The sequence below is a fragment of the Nothoprocta perdicaria genome, unplaced genomic scaffold (assembly GCF_003342845.1).
Source record: "Nothoprocta perdicaria isolate Ctin4 unplaced genomic scaffold, notPer1 scaffold_17, whole genome shotgun sequence".
In the NCBI taxonomy this organism is placed as follows: domain Eukaryota; kingdom Metazoa; phylum Chordata; class Aves; order Tinamiformes; family Tinamidae; genus Nothoprocta; species Nothoprocta perdicaria.
The window spans coordinates 5,621,261-5,640,553 of record NW_020454871.1 but is presented as its reverse complement, the minus strand read 5'-3'; the positions used below and the strand labels follow the sequence as shown (position 1 = coordinate 5,640,553).

General features: G+C 35.2%; 1 protein-coding gene across 3 annotated transcripts in view; it reads right to left on the bottom strand.

The window, feature by feature from the left end:
• Positions 1-16,275, bottom strand: part of STAG2 (stromal antigen 2) — a 32,708-nt gene extending 16,433 nt beyond the window's left edge. For all 3 annotated transcript variants that reach the window (XM_026036005.1, XM_026036007.1, XM_026036006.1), the window contains exons 1-15: positions 16,164-16,275; positions 14,831-14,909; positions 13,676-13,837; positions 10,542-10,638; positions 9,132-9,208; positions 7,560-7,764; positions 5,923-6,074; positions 4,878-4,951; positions 4,593-4,716; positions 3,361-3,459; positions 3,185-3,264; positions 2,817-2,924; positions 2,214-2,325; positions 1,384-1,501; positions 592-695 (exon numbers count right to left, since the gene is read on the bottom strand). In XM_026036005.1, coding sequence (XP_025891790.1) covers positions 592-695; positions 1,384-1,501; positions 2,214-2,325; positions 2,817-2,924; positions 3,185-3,264; positions 3,361-3,459; positions 4,593-4,716; positions 4,878-4,951; positions 5,923-6,074; positions 7,560-7,764; positions 9,132-9,208; positions 10,542-10,638; positions 13,676-13,837; positions 14,831-14,909; positions 16,164-16,207 — 1,635 coding nt within the window. In that variant the 5' untranslated portion in view covers positions 16,208-16,275. The remainder of the gene's footprint in view (positions 1-591; positions 696-1,383; positions 1,502-2,213; positions 2,326-2,816; positions 2,925-3,184; positions 3,265-3,360; positions 3,460-4,592; positions 4,717-4,877; positions 4,952-5,922; positions 6,075-7,559; positions 7,765-9,131; positions 9,209-10,541; positions 10,639-13,675; positions 13,838-14,830; positions 14,910-16,163) is intronic.
• Positions 16,276-19,293: the final 3,018 nt, after the last annotated feature.

Genomic DNA, 19,293 nt, shown 5'->3' with positions numbered 1-19,293 from the left:
CTTTGAAGACTATGATTAGAATGTTTTTCTTGACAGTGACAGAATAGGAACCTTTCAGCTTATTTATAATTTTTAATGATTTCTATTTATTTCATTTACATTCAAATTAGGTCTTCATATACAAATAAGCTGCATAACCTTTGGAAAAAACTCCCCTATTTAATGTCTCAGTAAGACCAGGCTGCCCAAATACTACACAAGCAGAGGAAACATCCAACTGGCCTATGATCCTCCTTTCTAAGAGGCTGTGCAGCACACAACTCCTCTAACTTTACTGCCATTTTTAAAATTGAACATAATTTTAGCTTTTCCAAATACAGAATCTTGTCCCTTTTTCAACCAATACTTAAAAATAGCTTTTAATTACATTTAATAGACAAATAAATAAAGCAGTACAAACCACTGCACAAAATTCAGCACATGCCACAATCCAACCAACCAAAGTGGTCAAATACTGGCAGCTATGGAGACTGAATCTGTACTTTTGAATTCTTTCCCTCTAACAGCAACAACCTATGACCTTTTCTTTCTTCCCACATTGTCCCCACTAGTCATTCCTACATCTATAGAGAAATGACTTTTAGTTCCTACCCTTTTCCCTGTTCCTCTTCCCACCGGAGGATGACATTCAGCTGCTTGTCGAATTGTACAAAGCATTATTTCAATCAGTGCGCTTTCCTGTCTATCTGTTAGCGCTGAAATTTAAGAAACACAAGTTAATATAGAAAATGACAAATAAAATAAGCTGTATTAGTATCCAAAACCAAAAATATACTTGTTAACGAGATAGGCATGTGGGTCAACAGCTCTGTGTGTGCTAGGGGTGGGGAAGACAAACAAGAGCAGCACTCAAAAGCACCAAAAACAGCACAGAAAAATATTCAAATCGAGGATATCACATAGGATAAATGACACAAAAGGATGAAGCAAATATCAAGTCTTATATCAATTTAGTTCCTTTTTATTATGGAGTTTCCCCCCCCCAGCCCCATCCCCCTGATTATCCACCCCCCCCCCCCTTTTTTTTTTTTTTTTTGGGGGGGGGGGGGGGAAGGAACAGTACTTTTCCATACAATAATTTTAACATTCAATAAATGAAGCAGTTTGACAGGCAACTTCCAGCCTCTCCCATGTCAGAGGTAGTCTAAATGTGTGAAACAGCAGAGCAACTCAACATTACGTACATTACATACTTACTCTTCCGATTTTTTTTAGGCACCTCACTTTTATATCAGAAGTGAGCTCCTTTTATCTTTTATAATATTAGTGATTATTATAGGCATGCAAAAAAGTAGATAATATATGAGCACTGATAAATGCACACATCTCCTCATGAATAAAGACTAGTGGAAAGTGCACACAGGAACCATTAAAATCTCTTACGTTCTTCTCCATTGAGAGGCTCCTCCAACAGAAGACTGTTCATACATTCCCAGTCCTTCAAAAGATCTGTTGCACAGTCCCACATACTGTCCACAAGATAAGCAGCATGTTCATGCAACTAAAAGAAAACAAAAGAAAGAGAAGATAAGTTTTTCTTACCAAGAATAAAGTTGAAATTGCTACGACAGTTAATTTATCTTGCTGCCTTTTTCTTTAAGCAGCAACTCACAGAAAATACGGAAAACCCCTGATGCAAAAAAAACCACCCTCTTCCTCAGTACAATTAAGAAATGTATACAAATAAACTGTTAAAAAGAATATAGTGTAAAGTGACAGAAGATCTGTCAGAATTTGTTTTTTTTTTCTGCTTGACATTTAAGGAGGTACTCACTGGTAAGAGTGTGGAATGGTAGAATGAACATAAGTTTTTCATAGTTTCTAAAAAAGAATATGCAACACTATTTCCCCAACTTCACTCTATTGTTGGGCTTGCAGTTATTAACGACCTTAAGAAACAGCAAACATACTAACTTCTTTCATGTAGGAGGTTCTCAATTCCTTTTTGAAGCAGCATTTGGGTGCTCAGAATACTTAATACGTATTTTCTTATTAGACTCCTAAATCAACATCTCTATTTCCAACTAGAGAATACCATGAAGACCGAAGAAAGTTTTTGCCATAGTAGAGCTCATATCTCAGTACTAACCGATCCTTGAGGACACTTGCACGCTGGTGGTTAAGTTCTCTAGATTATCTAAGTACTGGGGGAAAACTCAAACAGGCTTGTTGTTACTAAGCAAGGAGAACTAACCCATGAACTCTATACTTACTTCACTTTCCAAAAAGAAGAACACTAATGTCTTCACAAGGTTAGCATTTGGACTTTGTCTTCCCCTCCTTTTCACAATTCCATCATCTTCAGGATCCCTCCGGCTGAAAAGTCTAAAAAACAAGTTATTTCAGGGCAAATTTCTTCACTGTTACCTTTACCACAGTCAGTTCATAACAAGATAATCTTTTTACAGACATGCACCTTGTACTGCCATGTGGCTCTATGTAGGTTTTCCCATTCTCCTCTTTCTCCTCTCCCCCAAAATTTGGTCTACATGTCTTTTGAAAAATTTTATATTTGACTGAATTGGCATTTCACTGAATGGAAACTGCAAACTGCAGATACAAACTTTTGAAGTATGTTTCAAAAAGTATAAAGTTTCAAGATTACTTGCGATTTCCCATTAAGAAAAAAAAATAACAATTCAAGAACTACAATAGCATTATATTGTGAAAGTTAATTCTCAAGTCCACTTCATTATTCCGGTTTTCCTTTTCTTAAAAGATCACCAGAATCACAATATCAATAAGCATGCCAAAAATATACAAGAATGAACAAAGAAAGAACCCAACAAAGACCCTAACTGTAATTCCCTCCTTACTTTTTATAAAGAAATTCCCCCGCAGCAACTGCCACCGGCCGATGAGCTGAATAAACCAGATGGTAGACATTTTCACAGTCTTCTGCAGTCAGAACTTCTTCACTACTCCTAGGTTGGAAAGAGCAAGGAGAGGAGAGAAAAAAAAAAAAAGAACTGACTGACTCAGAACATAAACTCTAATAATACAGACTATAACGTGTAGCAGCGTACTGGTCAGAACAGCTTCCGAATTCAATTTCTTCCAGTACAGAAGGCACAAACATTTTTTTCAGATTTTATCTAAATTCCAGTGAGTTACTGTCCTCACCAAAAATATGAAGAATATTTTAAGTTTTAATATTTGCTATAGGTCAGACACATATACTTACTGTAAAACAAGAGTGAGTAATTTTATTGCTTGGACTGCAACATCATATTCTTTGTCAAGAGTCATAGACACAATTCTATCCTAAGAACAAAAGAGAAAGTATTTTCAAAGAGGAAAGAAAACAAAAAATAACTACAGAAATATTGTATCGTTTACAGGAAGTGTGGAGGTACTAACCTTGAATCTACTGGTGAAGAGTTCCAATTTGGAATTAAGCTCTTTATTATAGTAAAGCCCTTGCAAAGCAGTTAGGCATTTGAGTCTTACTTCCCCTTGCTAAAATAAAATTAAGAACTGGATTAAAAGTTAAGCACAGAATGCAGATGCAATCTTTAAATCACACAGTTCATGTGTTACAGCCTGAATTAGTTCAGAGACAAGCATTTAATTTTGCCAAGTTATGCTATCAATAATAATTTTAATGCCATGAGAACATGTCCTGGGTCATACACAATAAGCCAAGGAAGGAAAAAAAAGTCTCACTGCTATTAGTTCCTATGCAAGTCAATATGCACCTTTTTCATTCTCTCAGGATATATTTTAAATGCTCCAGACATTTCTAAGCAGGAAACTATGCACTTCCTTTCACCCCAACTAAAACTAGCAACATCTATATCATTAATGGAAGTCTTCTGTTACACGAAAATTATGAAGTAGGTACTAAGACAAGTATTTTTTCCGGAAACACAAGTTCTACTTTATTGGAGAACATATTTTAAGGTGTAGCTTCTGATACACTTTGCAAACATCTAGGACAAGTGACTATCACCACCCCCGCACAATTTCTTATCACCACACTGCCAGAGGTTAGGGTTCTGTCAGGCCAAACCAATGAACATGTGTCATCGTTCCCCATTTCCTTCACTGCAAAGTCAACAGCTTAAAGTCTTCAATGCAAGAGCTGATGAACTAACTCTACAGTGGATCAAACAGCCATTTATGAACTACACCTGCTGATCGCTCCTACCAGAGGATGATCTCTAGCTGGTAATTAACGGTGTATGATGCTGGCCAGTACTGAACAGCACTTCTTATACAGAGGTTTTACAGTTAGCTGAGGAGGCTAAAAACTTTCTTACCTTTACAAAACACAAAGAGAGTTGGAACATGTGACTTATTCCATGCAAAATGCACTAAATTTAAGTAGTCTAGCGTTGCAGAACAGAGGTCTGCATCAGCAAAATGAAAGGAAGAAAACAAAAAAGAGGAAAAGCTATTTCCTTAAAATTTTTAATTTATTCCCTAAAAGCATATAAATCTATATATAAAAATCAGTTATTTCTGAACAACAAAGCAATTATTCTTATGAGTAACTGCTTTTTAACAGAACAGAACCTAGTGTGGTAAAACTGAAGACTAAGTATGTTGGCTTAAGCCTGATGGTTCTGTTTCTTCTGAAGGCAGCTTACCTTATCGTGCATAGTCCATCCTACATACTTTAAATAGCTGTCATTGAGAAAGGCATCACTATACATCTTCATCCATATTCCAATCTCTTCAATGCAGATAGCTCTTATTTCAGCAATTGCATCTCTATTGGGAGACGTGTAGAGGGAAAAACAAAATCAAGCAAACTGATAATTAGAAACAACTTATTATAAGCTTCTAAAATAATGCATCTATAGGCTACTTCACAGAAAAGTGAAGTAGCATAGAAGTAGAAAGTAGATAAGAAGTAGAAAAGAATGCCTTACCGATATCTATGCACAAAAACACCTTTAAATATTGCATTCATCATGTTTTCTATTTCATCCTGATTTTCCTGAAGCTGAAAGAATGAACAAAGAACATTAAAAACTGAACAGCACTTTTACAATCAGATCAAATACTGTTGGTGTTAGGCAAAGTAAACTAAGCTAACAGGTAGGGTAGGGTCACTAAATCCTTTCTTGATCTTGATTAATATTCACAGATCAGTTGCACAGTAGAATACGTTAAGGAATTTGTCTACCACAGTGCATCAATATTGTTAGTTTTGATCACTGGAAAACTCTTCTTCAACTATGACAGATATTTTTGGTTTCATCAAGCCTCTGATACAGTTATTTATAAGGAAAAAGAATTCAAATTAAATTTCTAAATAGCAACTCTTAAGCTAATTTCTGCAATAGCTGTAATGTTTTTAGGTATATATATTTTCAGAAAACCAAATTGCTTTAAGGTTTATAACAGACTGTTCTATATCCTAGCTAACTTATAACTAAATAGACAATACATGAAAGTACTTTTTTAATGTCTGCACAAGCATTAAAATTTGATTCACATACTGTTTTAAATACATCTTTCCTCCTCACCTATCACTTCATTAGATAAGGGAGAAAAAAAAAAAAAAGGCTGAAATTGAAGAAGGAAGCGCAAAGGAACAGAATTTGAGAAAATCGTGATTATATTAAAAAAACTCTCCTGAAATTGGTATGACATCATAAAGGCACTGTTTTGCACTGACATAATGGGGCTCTTCTCTACAGGCTACAAGTACCAGTGGACGGCAATGTTACATATCTGTGTTCATTTTAAAACACTACTCATATTAATTTAGCATGTCTCTCTTGTCAACTGTACTATGAAGTTAGCATCTGAAGTTCCACATTTTTCCTCTTTATAAATAAAACTTCAGAATCATCTTTCAAAGTCAGTATTTCAAACACTAAGTGTACAACTCAAAGAATGAAACAGAAGGGCTAATAGGTACACCTCCAGCAGGTAAAGCACACCATAAGGCTGCACAATTACACTAACCTCCTTTCTTTTCTGTAGTAAGAGTTCCAGTCTATCATTTGCTCGCTTCCCAATTATTTTATTTCGTTCTGCTTCATATTGCCGTTGTGTATTGTCCATGTTAATGCTAAGATTTAATGCCACATTCACTAAAGCAGTCATCAATTTCATTGCTACAAAACAAAAAAATTATTAGTAAAATTATCTAATGAAAGAAAGCTAATAAGCAAACATAGCAAAATCCTCCATTCATAGTTTTCAGGCATTCGACACCACTGTAGAATATATTCCGTGAAATTTAAAGATACATCAGGCTTAGGATTTGAGGACCAAATACTATTATTTTATCCAAAATGCAGACTTTCTACACCAGTTAACAGATAAAGAACATATTTTATTCTAGTCCTTTTGTTAAATTGTAGTATCATAAGCATTACTGTCGTGCAGAGCTGCATACGCTTTCCCAGAATAAGGTTGATACATAAAACTACCTACTCAAAAAAAACATTACAAGGAACCTGTTATTAAAATTAGTTAAGCAGAATAATATAACTAAGCATTCAACCTGAAGCACAGCAGAAGAGGATTTTCCCTTAAGAAGGAAATATTTTAGACAAGCTACACTACTAGTTTGTGCCAAATTTGTCTCCTCTGTCTAGTTTTAATGGGAGACAGCTGGCTTGACAGGCAGAAGCAGAGAAGGTGCATTGGCCAGGGCACTGACAAAACTTCAGGTTATGGTTAGATGTTTTGAGGTTTTTGTTCTTGTAGATATGCTTTCATTCCTGAATCCATCCCCCTTCTAAAAGGCATATAGACAAATACGCCTATTGCACAGAACGGAAGGTGGCCAGAAGTCTATCTGCTTTTCTTATGACCCTCTGTAAAACAACACGAAGTGGCCAGAGGGAGAACATACAAGTAATGCTCTTAAAGTTCAAGTGTCACTAGCATAAAGCATCAAGTGGATGAATAAGGCATAAAGACATGTAGAAGTATCAAAATATTGTGACACTGCACGATATTTAGGGATTTCAGGATTATAAATACATATATGCAAATAGCAGTAAAGATGGATACAGGACTTTGTTGGTTGTCTCTATCCAAAATAAAATTCATACATCAAGAATACAAGCTGTAATTTTATATGTAACACATGAGTAATGACCCTGTGTAAACAGAATCAAGAAAGCTAGTGATGCAAACCAAGGCAAACAGACTATTATTAAATATATTTCATCTCATAGAATGAAACTTGCTACAGGGCAATATGTGCAACTGTTACTGAGGCACATCTCAAGAAAGGAAGGTAAAATTGATTTTAAATAACTAAAACTTACATTGGTCTTAGGGGTACTATAACTGAATCGATGACAGAGAAGCATTAGTAGATTCTCTTGAAATTACATGTTTTACCTTCTACAGAAAATGTCATGGACAGTCTGACAGCTACAGCCTGCAGTGTGCTGTTACAACACATACTCAAGACTGACAGTGAAACAGAACTAGTGACCAGACATTTACAGCTGAAGTTGGCTGCAAATCAATCAAGTTCTGTGAACTGAATATTTAATGCCAAAAGGTTTAACCAGAACAGTTTCTTCCTGTGAAATGCACAAGTGTTAAAGGGAAACAGCATGCAGAACAAAATCACTTACCTGCCAGTGTGCTAGTGTGCCGAAACGCTCGGACTTGGGAGTCTGACAGTCCCGTAAGTAGTGAGATGACCGTATCCATCATATATTCATCATATATGATGCTATATTGACACTGTCGGACAAGTACTCCAATGAACTCACAAAAACTGGATTTGAACTTCTTCCACTGGGGACCAGCCATAGTTAATGGATAATCTCCACTATCCTATTAAAAAACAAAATGGGACGCAAACAGGAATCATTTCCAATTAAAAAAATTAATAAAGATCAAGAGAGACAGGTACAACTTAAAAGTCCAAGTTTTTGATGGCATAAGTGATACATCTGATGAACCTTACTACACAGAAACACATCTACTTTCCTCCTCAGGTTTCTTATTTGCAGAGAAAACTCTCAGTACGTTGTCCAATACAAATCACACAAACCTTTATGTACTGAATTAACATTCTAAGCTTCCTCTCTCTATCCTACACGCCCTCAAAATAAACCTCAAAATAAACCTTTTATACAACCTGTTTATACAACCTATCTGTTTTTGGATATAGTGTTTCTGATACATTCAGGAACATTTAATTTAGAATTGTGATAATACGTATAGAGAGATGCTCCTTCATCAGACTGAAAACTCCTGCCAGTATAAGACAACCTACTATAACACTTTCAAAATACGGAACATGTCTTCATCTTTTATTTTGGGAGTCCTTACAAAAGGTCAGGAAAAAAAATCAACTTTAATTTTTAATAGTACTTCTGTGACTCTCTACTTTAAGGGGCTAAACAACATTACAACTTAAAAATGAAGGCAGCATGCATGAAAAGAGATTAGAAATCTTAAGGGTGCAGTTATTCATTAGATTTCTGTTAGAAGAAAGTGATCAAAGAACTGAATAAATAGTCTCAAACAAAGTTTTTTACATTTCAGAGCACACTGCTTTTCCTTCTCTTGAAGAAGCAGTGATGCTCCTCAGTTTTTATTTTGTGTGTGGGGGGGAGGGGGCAGGGGGGAAGGTATATACGTCATTTGTGTTCCTTGGAATGCAAAGCACATGGAAGCCAGTAAAAAAATTTCTAAAAAGCATCTCATGTACATCAAGATTCACGGAGACAGAAAACAAACGGGCAATTTAGAAGGAAAAAGGTCAGAAAGTCTCACAAAAGGTAAAGCGGAGTCTTCTGTTTGAGATTAATACAACTGAAATCCCCAGGATTTGTGGATTAATGAACATATCAACTTAATGATTTTGAAAGTTAAAAATTTTAGAGCTTCACATATGCAACAAAGGGGATACATACCTCAGTATTCCCTCAGTATTAGGGGTTTCACACTGTGGATTTTTTTTTTTTTTTTTTTTTTTTTTTGTCATGCTGCTGTATAAAACCATTACATATAGAGTTTTTCTATTCTCCCGTCTGAAAGCTAGTGTCAAATGAGTTTAAGATTTTCATTCCTGAAAATCTGGTCATTCCTACAGGCAATCCTATCTTTGAAATAGATCCGTAGCAACATTCAGTAAGGTGAGGACAGGGAAAGTTAAAAAGCAGTATCAATACACTGTTAGCATATTAATTTACCTCATCAAACTCTTCAGTCATTTTTCGGATTATTTCAGAATTCTGCATATGTCGAAACATCTCTGCTGTAACAACTCCTACATTTTAAACATTAGATTATTAACACTTTAAATATGGAAGATATAGGTTACAGATAACATGTCTCTTGCTACAATGTAAAAAATGGACAGTATTCAGGTAGTCTACAGGTTACAAATGTATTTTAAGAAGTTACCCATTAATCACTTTAGCATCTGTATACAACACCTTCTTAGCACTAATATTTTTGGTATATTTAGTTATGTATGCACATGTGTATTTTAGCATGTATGTACATGTGCATATTGTACACACACACACACACAAACCTAAAACCCCACACTCATTCATTTTTATATGTCAAAGATATCTGTGCTAGACAAACCTCTACATCATCTGAGAGGCTGCCTGCTACGAAATGACCTTTCAGGAGCCAAGATCCCAAATTGCTCCGTAAGACAATAATTAATAAACTGTTTTGTTGCTATTCTGTTGTCTTCTACGCTGTGATATACTCAGTGCTTTCCAGGAATTTCTATCTTCCATTAACTCAAATCATTACATGGTAGAAAAGGTCAGGACAGACTTCCTGAAGTTTACTGCAGCATACATGCAAGGATTATCTCAAAAGGCAGAAAAAGATTCTGTAGTTTTTCCACCCCCCTCCCTGTAACAATTAGCAGAGTCACTGTTCTTGAAAGCATGGAGAGCTTCTATAAAGGAATGCTGTTAGCCTTCTGGAGATTTATGCACATTAAAAGTTTATCAGGATGAAGAAACATTTCAGAAGACCAACTCACACTCAATCCCACTTAAAAGTCTACCAAATGCAGTGGTATAGCAAAGTTACCTTCTTCTCTTCAAAAGAAGGTAAGGAAGGGCGGGGAATGTGGAATCAAGATAAGAAAGCCAGAGTCCTCACAAAATAGAGAATAAAATACTGGAATACACTCTTCTTGCAGACAGGCTACTACAAAGCTGATTGAAATTGCTTTTAAATCACGTATCTCTAAAAAGGCTATGATACAATTTTAGAATGCTCATTGATACGTGGGTGCTATATCCAAACTAGTATTCCAAGATTAAGTAATTTAAACAAACTATTAATATTGAGATGGCTTTCTGAATTAATTATAGCAACTGAGGAAGATGTGGGAAGTATTATGCAACAGTATTGTGTCATCTTCATTTTGTGAAATAATTCAACAACATTTCTAAAGCCACCCACTCCCCCTACCTCAAAACACTGTATGAACTTAAAGCAGACTACTAGCCCCACAAATGGAGTACTTCTACACCATATGTTGCATGGAAGTAAGAAGAGAAACATGCTATAAAATTGCCTAAATGGAGTACAGGTCCCAAATGCTTCAAGAAAAAAAAAAATCTTACCTTTGCAGCCTGAACACTGAATAAAGAAGTTTATGAGATCAAGAAGTGCTATATCTCTGTCATGTTTGTATGACTCTATCCAGTCATCCACTACAGACTGAAAAGGAACACATAAAGGTAATTTTTAGATTAAGTTGAAAAGAATCAAGTTTATTTGACTATTTTCCATTAAGAGTGATTTTTGATTCCTCCAGAAATAGATGGAATGATTTTCTGATAGATTCAGAATAAAGGTTTAGAATAATTCCTTACCATCACAGAATCAGTTTTCAAGAAAAGAACTAATTTCTCTCTTTAAATATACAAGCACAAACTTGACAATCAAATATTTTCTGAGAGAGATTGTAAAAACTCAGCAAGACTTATAGAATCATAAAGTCATTATGGTTAGAAGAGATCTTCTAGATCATGTCCAACCATAAACCCTTTGACACCCAGCCTGCTCAATGCTTCATCACTCTTTCTGTGTAAAATTCTTCATGACGTCTAACCTGAACCTTCCCTGGCACAACGTGGGGCTGTAACAGCAGCAGCTCAGGAAGCATGTTTGGTTTCTAAACCAGTGATGCTTCTCTAAAGATACCAGTGAGATGCTCAAATCCAACAGCTACAACCACCTATGATCTTCAGAACTTGTCCCACCGATGTCTCTTGCTAGTGTGCTCCTTACACACTGGCAGGAACAGAATGAGCTGCATTGTACTATGCTATATGGAGATTAATTGCTTAAGCGTTAACTATATCAAGCATACTGACTAACAGAACAGGTACAAGAGCTCTTTTCTCAAACTTTAAAGGGAAGCAAATTAACAGAAAACCCATGATAATATCTGAGGAAAAAAGTTTACATGTAATCACTTTTAAATTCATCCACAGGTAAACAGCAATACAGGAAGGTCATATAAAAATGCACATGAGTACAACTAAAATGTTAACATAAATACTTGAGAGTAGTTTTGAGTGTTCAATATATTGACATCTTGCCCTACCAATTCAGGTTTATTCTAAGTAAGTCTACAGAATAATTCCGAACAATTAGATTCTGCGGCCTACCACGAGTCCTACTTCTATTCTTCTCAGTTTATTCTTTCTGAACATGAGTGCTGTGAAAGCACTGGAACTAAATCTCTTTTCCTTAGAATAAAATTGGTCACAGAATGACATATAACTTTAGCCAGCAAGACAGGAGGAATTAAAAAAATAATAAACACCAAAGTCAAAACCTCCTTAGTTTTCCCAGTAGCCGAACTTAAAAAAATGCTACTGATCTGACTAGGGAAAGAAAATCGGAATGTCTTGTACGAGGCAATGAAAAAGGCCACTGCCTAGGATTGGAATATTATTAGGACAGGGAGAGCAAGTATCTCATTTAGGCTTTTTTTTTTTTTTTTTAATAAAGATTAATTTTTTTTTAAGAATTAAAAAAAAGCACAAGCACTGCAGCAGAAGTTGCTTGAAATTTATGTTTACTTAAAAATTTGTCTTGATGGATGAGTAATTTCTTTTTGGCAGGGAATACAAACTCAAAAGAGAAGTAATAGAACAGAACAGAAATCTATGGATTTTTTTTTTCTTTTTAATTATTGAAGTCTTTTTAGGTAACCAAGCAAGTTCATGGTCACAGAATAAAGCTTCTACAGCAACTGCTGAACTGGAGCTGGCTGGAGGTCTCAACTCTCCGATTTAATATTAGTAATTTGAACTGAGAGACTTTCTCCTGGGCAGTGTTTACTCCCTGCCTCTGCCCCGCAACTTTCATAAAACTACCCAGAGCAAAAAGATTCTGGCTGTTATCATTGAATAAAGTAAAAACATCATAAAAATAAAATCTCTTATAAATGGTTGAAAATGTAGTACACAGAACAACAACCAGAAAAGTTATTATATCCCATTCTATACAATGTTCAAACACACACACACACACATCACAGAACAAAACAAAAGACAGAAGTATCATACTTTTCCTGTGCAAATAAGTAAGAGCTTGTTCTGTTTTCTTTTTTAAAAAGTTTGGATTAACTTCTGCCAAGGAATTCAGGCTTCCATATCCCCAGTTCCCATGAGCCTGCAAATCTCGAGAGGACTGCACACAGACCCCACTTCCTGCATATGTATCAGAGAAGCTGTAAACCCGGGATCTTCAATCCCAAAGATAGCCCTTCTGCTAGGCTGCTGAGGAGTCACATGAGTGAGTCAGCAGGAAAACTTCATGGCTGACAAGCTTACATTTTAACCCTCCCTTCACTGGAGGGTTTACACAGTCATGCAAGCATTTAACGGCATTTTCCATATAAAAATGTCTAATTATCTTCACTTGTCAAGCGGACCAACTTCAGTCTGATTTCTAAAAGGAGAAAGTTCCTAATCCAGGTATTTCTGATAGGTTAAAATCTCCTAATCAAAATTTGAGACAATTCCAGTGCAGCAATGCACAGGAGGCTTAGTCAAACTAGTCAACATATATGTGTATATATATACACACATATACACACACACTCATATGTATACACACACACACACATATATGTGTGTGTGTACATATATATATATATATATATATATGTATGTATGCACAGCACAGACCTTCAGCTGCAGCTAGTGATTTTTACTGAAGAGGAAAATAGATACTTCTTTTCAGAAAATAGATACTTCTTATCAGGAAAAAAAAAAATATATATATATATATATATATATATATATATATATATGTATATACACACACACACACATACACACACACACAGACACACACTCTGGGAGCGTCTAATACCAAAGACTTATTGTCAAATATTTTTGACAAGCATAGGCATAAACCCCATTCCTATTCAGCTACGGTCACATTAAACAAACAAAAAAGCCTGATTTGGAAGTTACAGTGTAAACTAAGCTTTCTTTCAAGTCTGGCATTTCAAAACGAAAAATCAGTTCAAATATTATCCATTCAGAAACAGGGCTTTTTTGCCTTTGTTTGGCTTTTTTTTTTTTTTTTTTTTTAAATCTTAAGCTGGAACTACTAGTGACTGGAGTTCAGTCACCATCAGCTTGATTTTATTAAATCATACTTACAGAAAGATGGTACTGCTATATTTAAATGCCTTATTTAGATGTCTACATTTAAATGTTTGAAGACTTACCTGCATAGCACTCTTGCCCATTTTAACTACCTCAAACAGCATCATGTTTTCCACACCATTCTGTTGGTGATGGCCATTCATCCGATTTGGACCACCAGGTTTTCCTCCTCCGTTTCCACTTTTCCCCTTTTCTGCTGGTCCTTTTTTGCCCTTTTTACAGGTCTGCAATCACACAACACAGAAGAAGGTTTATTATTTTATCATATAGTAATTTAAAAAATTATTATTCTTGAGTGACAAGTATATACAAAGATTTTTTGTTTTAGGCAACCTAATTTAAAATCCGAAGTTGACAGTAACGGCCAATTCCAATTTGGCACAAAGACTAATGGGATTCATCAATTTCATTTCATCAGGTTCTCATCTAAAATCTTTCAGCAAACACCTAACACAATTAGTGGAATTTTATGACAAAAAGATTTTTCTCTTGTTTCAATTGTGAAATAGACTATACAGATTTTATTTAAAATAACTATAGCAATTTAGTTATATAAAATAGCTATAGTAATTTAGAGGAGACATCATCTTCTCTGTAACTTTAACCTCTGTAACATTAAACTTTTAAGTACAAGTAGGGTGAAAGCAAAAGAGTAATAAGGGGGAAATCAAATAAGAAAAGAGATACTTGAACCAAGGACTCAGAATGCAAAAAAGCTTAATCACAAGCAAAACTGAAATTGTAATTTGAAATCTGATCATTCCCTCATAACAGCAAGGTGCTGCTAACCTGCACTCCAATCTCTCAGAGTGCTAGCTGGTGGGAGGCACTAAGCACACCTCCTGGTCCAGCAGCACAGACACTTCATCACTACCTAACTTGAAAACTTCTCATGCAATTATTCTTCTGCAACCACTTTTAAAGCAAAAAGAGAGCCAGAATTACTAAAAGCAAACAAAAAGTAAATATTTTAGTAGCAAGTGTAAGTACAGAATAGAACAAATGAAGAGAGGATTAGCAACTTTTTGCTTCACGTCTTTCAATTACTTATAAAGTATCTGGCAGATACTTAGGATGAGTAGTTCAATAAAACTAGAAGAATTCTTCACAGAACATTTGCATTTTAAAAAACCATTTCTAGCTCATTCAGCTTCAAAACAAGTGCTCAGTTTCTCAGTTCATAACAGTGTTTCAGTGACCCTGTAAGCTCAACATACTTTTCCTTTGCCTTGTTTTTGGTTTTTTCCTTCTATATCCTCAAAGTCTGTATCAGAAGAGAAGTGTGTTTCAGACTCCCTGCAAAGAAAGAGACAGAAACCATTTATACATTTGATCATAAATTTTCTTGATAATACCAAAGTATCATAATACCTTCAATAAACTCCCTATCCCAACACACATATTTAAAAGTGACTGTTAAAATCTTCCTAAAGAACACAGAAAGCAAAAGATAATGGATACAATGTCTCTATGCAGACATCAGTTGCAATAATTTTCTAATATTATTTTAGCTGTCCGTTTATTGGTTTTCCTTCTTCTGCACACAGAATGTGAGAAGCAGCAAAGTCTAAGACTTTACATTTAAACAGATCTAATTCAGACATGATTTTTCTCTGGGATTCATTATTTTTTCTACTATTATTTTCAAAGCAATTTCATACTTTTTATTTGCCAAATTATTAATAGCCTCATTAACTGTCAGCTAATGTCTTAACATTCTCAATTAAGGATCTGTAGACTTGCCATGTTTTCACTTGAAGTTACAATTGAAAAATACTTTTGGACTTGAAGTGAATTATGGAAGAAAAAATTCAAAGATTCATGTCTACTAACAATAAAAAGGTGGGAGCTTCTTTTAGTTAAGTCTACCTCTACTAATTGTTTTGCTTCTCTGTTCAAAATATCATCCGGTCCTTATTTTATATTTTGGCAAACTGGACACAGATTCTTAGAAACTGCAAGGATCACTAATAGTCTATGAAGTGACACCACAAATACTTGGGGACTGATACCTGAGGCAAGTTAAGACTGGCAGTAGCAAAATCTTTTGCCACTGGAGTGCCAGGAATATGAGGTGACTGCCTTGGTTATTATAGGTTGCACTTCAATGACTTGATCTCTATGAAAAGAGCTTGATGAAGGAAACTGAATTCTTTTTGTATTGCTCATAAAGAAACTTATTCACAAAAAAGGAGGTATACAAGAGGAAAACACATATATACATATATATAATCCTGTTGCGATTATTTCTACATTACCATAGCTTGAAAACGATTTGAAAATAAAAAAATACAAATAATAAAAAAAAAGCACTTTTGAAATGTCTGTTTAAATTCGCAATGAATACTGAGACAATTCTAATATCTATCAACCCTTTGGAAAAAAAAAAAAAAAAAAAAAAAAAGAAAAAACCCACCCCAATAACACTCCATTTCCTCATTTTGCTTTCTCCAGAAAAACAAACAAAAACCAACACACACTGCATAAATATGAGCACTAAAAATATCAGTACATTTAAAAATCTAATCAGCAAATCCTCAAAGCACTTACTGAAGGAGAGTAAAATCAGTTGGTATTTCTGGAGCTGCTATCATTTCTTTATCATCTTCTGGAACACCAATGTATTAGAAAGATATTCAAAAACCGGTCTGAAGTACAAGCTTACTTGCTTTTCTTTCTTTCTGATGGACAATTCCTATTAAAAAATAAAGTTAGATGCATTTATTTTTTTTTCCCCTCACGTGAAGGAGGAAGACAAGGATATAGAAAGGTTTAGCAACCTAGAAAACGTTAGATCACATCACCATCTGTTTCCAGCTACACGTCTTCCTTTTTAAATAAAGATTTTTATATATTTAACTCCTTCCATGATCTTACCACAAAGCATCCCAACAAACATTAGAAAAGACAGAAAACACTTTCTGAATAGGCTTTCATAAATGCTTTGCAAGTATACTACAGGTTAAAAAGTAATTTAAAAAATTATAATTAGAATTTATTAAAAGTCTGAATCAATTTATAACATCCTGCACTGCCCAAGAGCACCCCCAACACAAGCATATTCTGGTTAATCACAACAAATTACCACAGATTTGAAGTTAAATTCAAGTACATTGTGTATACCACATTTGCTCTTCCGATTTGTAAACTTTCACAGCATTTTCTGCAAAAATATAAGTTCTTTGACAAGTTAATGGAACCCAACCACCTGTTTTACAACTCTTTGTAAGGAGACTCTTTCCAGACTTGATAAACTAGGCTTGCAACTGTTTTAGTACTTAAAGCAGCTGACATGGCACCCAACTAATATCACGGAAGGAATGACTATCCTTATTTTATTAAAAAGAGACAACCAAAAAGTTCTTTTCATGAAAGCAAAACACAATGCAATGCCTAGCTTTTCGTATTATTTATACTATTGCCTCTTATTTATCAACTTATTTTCCTTCATTTATGGAAAAATATTTAATTTGAGTGCTTCAAATATAGGACCTAGCCATGTACGTTATAAGCTGCCTAGTCAATTGCCTGGCTCATGATAAATGTACATGGTTAAATTAAGAAAACATTAGGTTTAGGTAATTCAAAGATGTAATAGCAAGAAGCAGCTCCAGAGTTAGAAGCTGTAGTGATTTTAGACCTCATTGGAGTAATTAGGTATTTGAAGGCAAGTTTCAGTTTTGACATGTTTAGCACAGGTTGCTTAACATCTGGTAGCTCTACTCTTCAGAGACTGCATATAAATTGAGCATGTTGATAAAGCCAGCAGGTTTTTCCTGCAAGTACTTCTTTCGAATGCAAGGGCCCCCTATAACTTCCACAATTTGTTGAGGTCAGAGATATCTCACAGGATATAATAATAGAGAGAGAGAGAGAAGCCAGAGTTGAGAGAATTAGTAGCAGAAACAGCCGAGGTCAGGGATAGACAGGTACATCTCAAGATGACCTGCAATTACTGAAATACTCTCCATCCTGAACACAGAGGTTATTGAGCATCAGGGCTTGAAATAGTTGTTCTTGGAGAATGGCAGCAATTTTTGCCACCTCTTTCCTCCCTTCTCTGAAACTAGAGGCGCACACACAGGACATTCATATCCTCTTTATCTACTTGTATGTAATTATTCTCAGGTAGGCTAACAACTTTTCCCCCACCATTTACCTTTGCAGACTCTGTCGTAGAGGACAACCCAATTTAATGTCCCAATAAAATGGGCAAAATATCTTAAGAGATTTCTTCTCCCAGATGATCAGGTGGAACTGGTTCAGCAGCATGCATTCACAGCCAATGCATGGAAGCCATGCATAACTATGCAGCCATGAGCTGGGCAGGGAGGAGTAAAGCCATGAGCTCTACTTTGGTGGTAAGGCCCTATCAGGCCATTCAAACTCTCAATCTCATTTGTGACGGGGTGAAAAGCTCTACACTTTGGATTATTCCAAGCCTATCAAGGCCAAGAAGCATCTTAGTGTCTTGGTCATCAGGTTATTGCCTGCTCAAGGGTACCCAAATGAAAAAACTCCAAGTCACGCAAGTCCTTTTCTGATCTATGCTCATGATTCTGTCTCAGTGTAAACCACATTGCTCAGTATCAAGTTCAACCTGACCATCAACATATCATTTTGCTTGCTCTAGTTTCCACATCTATAAGTGTAAAAATGACAAAAACAACTGCTAAACTGATGATCAAAAATCTTATATGAAAATTCAGTATTACGGCTCACTACCCATTTACACTAATAAAATTAAATATTCCATAAAACTTGAAGGCACAAAAACACAAAGATTAACCAGTTGTTCATCACAGAAAGAATTAGGATGCACTCTTAGTTCCATACAGAAACATAAAATTTATTATGTGTCCAATTTTGGAAAAACAGTTTTCCAAAAACAGTTTCATTGCATCACAGAAACATTTTGAAGAAAAGAAACTGATAACAAACTGGGAAAAAGGATGGGAAAATGACTGAGATCCATGTTGATGTTCTCTGCATCACGTAAGTCAAATCACCTGAAAAAAACCAGCTGTCTGCAGCCGATATCAATTTACATCTCCTGTAAGGACCATTCACCTCAAGATAAGCAATAAACAGTAAAAGAAAAGACACTATTATTTGGCCATAATCATACAAAACACAAAGAAATATCATATTTTACTAGATGCTGAGTTTAGCTTCTAAGACTTTAGTTTCAAGAACCATTTTTCTTGAAGGAAGGAAATACTTGACCCTCATGAGTGCTAAAATCTAAGTGCCAGAATTCATGAGATTTTATGAGTAACGTACTGTAGCAAACAATACATTGATGTTATGGAAAACAGCAGAGTTAGATGAACGCTCTCCAAGAATGCGTGACGCAAGACAGGAAAAAGGGTTTTCCTGTATCAGATTCAGGCAGTGACCAGAAATCCTTTCACATTCTTCCCATGAAGGTCAATTTTAACAATTTTATATAAAGGGTATCTAAAATTGTGATTCACTAATCTATAGAAACAATAATGGCAAACGACCAACAGAAACTGCCCAGGGAAGATATTTGCTTTACTCTTATAGTGACATTTTCCCTAAATATCTTCCCAGCATACAGAAATAACTTGGGCATTTTTTAACCCAAACAGACTGTCTGTGCATTCTACAGCCTCTAATCAATGTTCTTCCCCATATGAATATTACTTTTTCACTT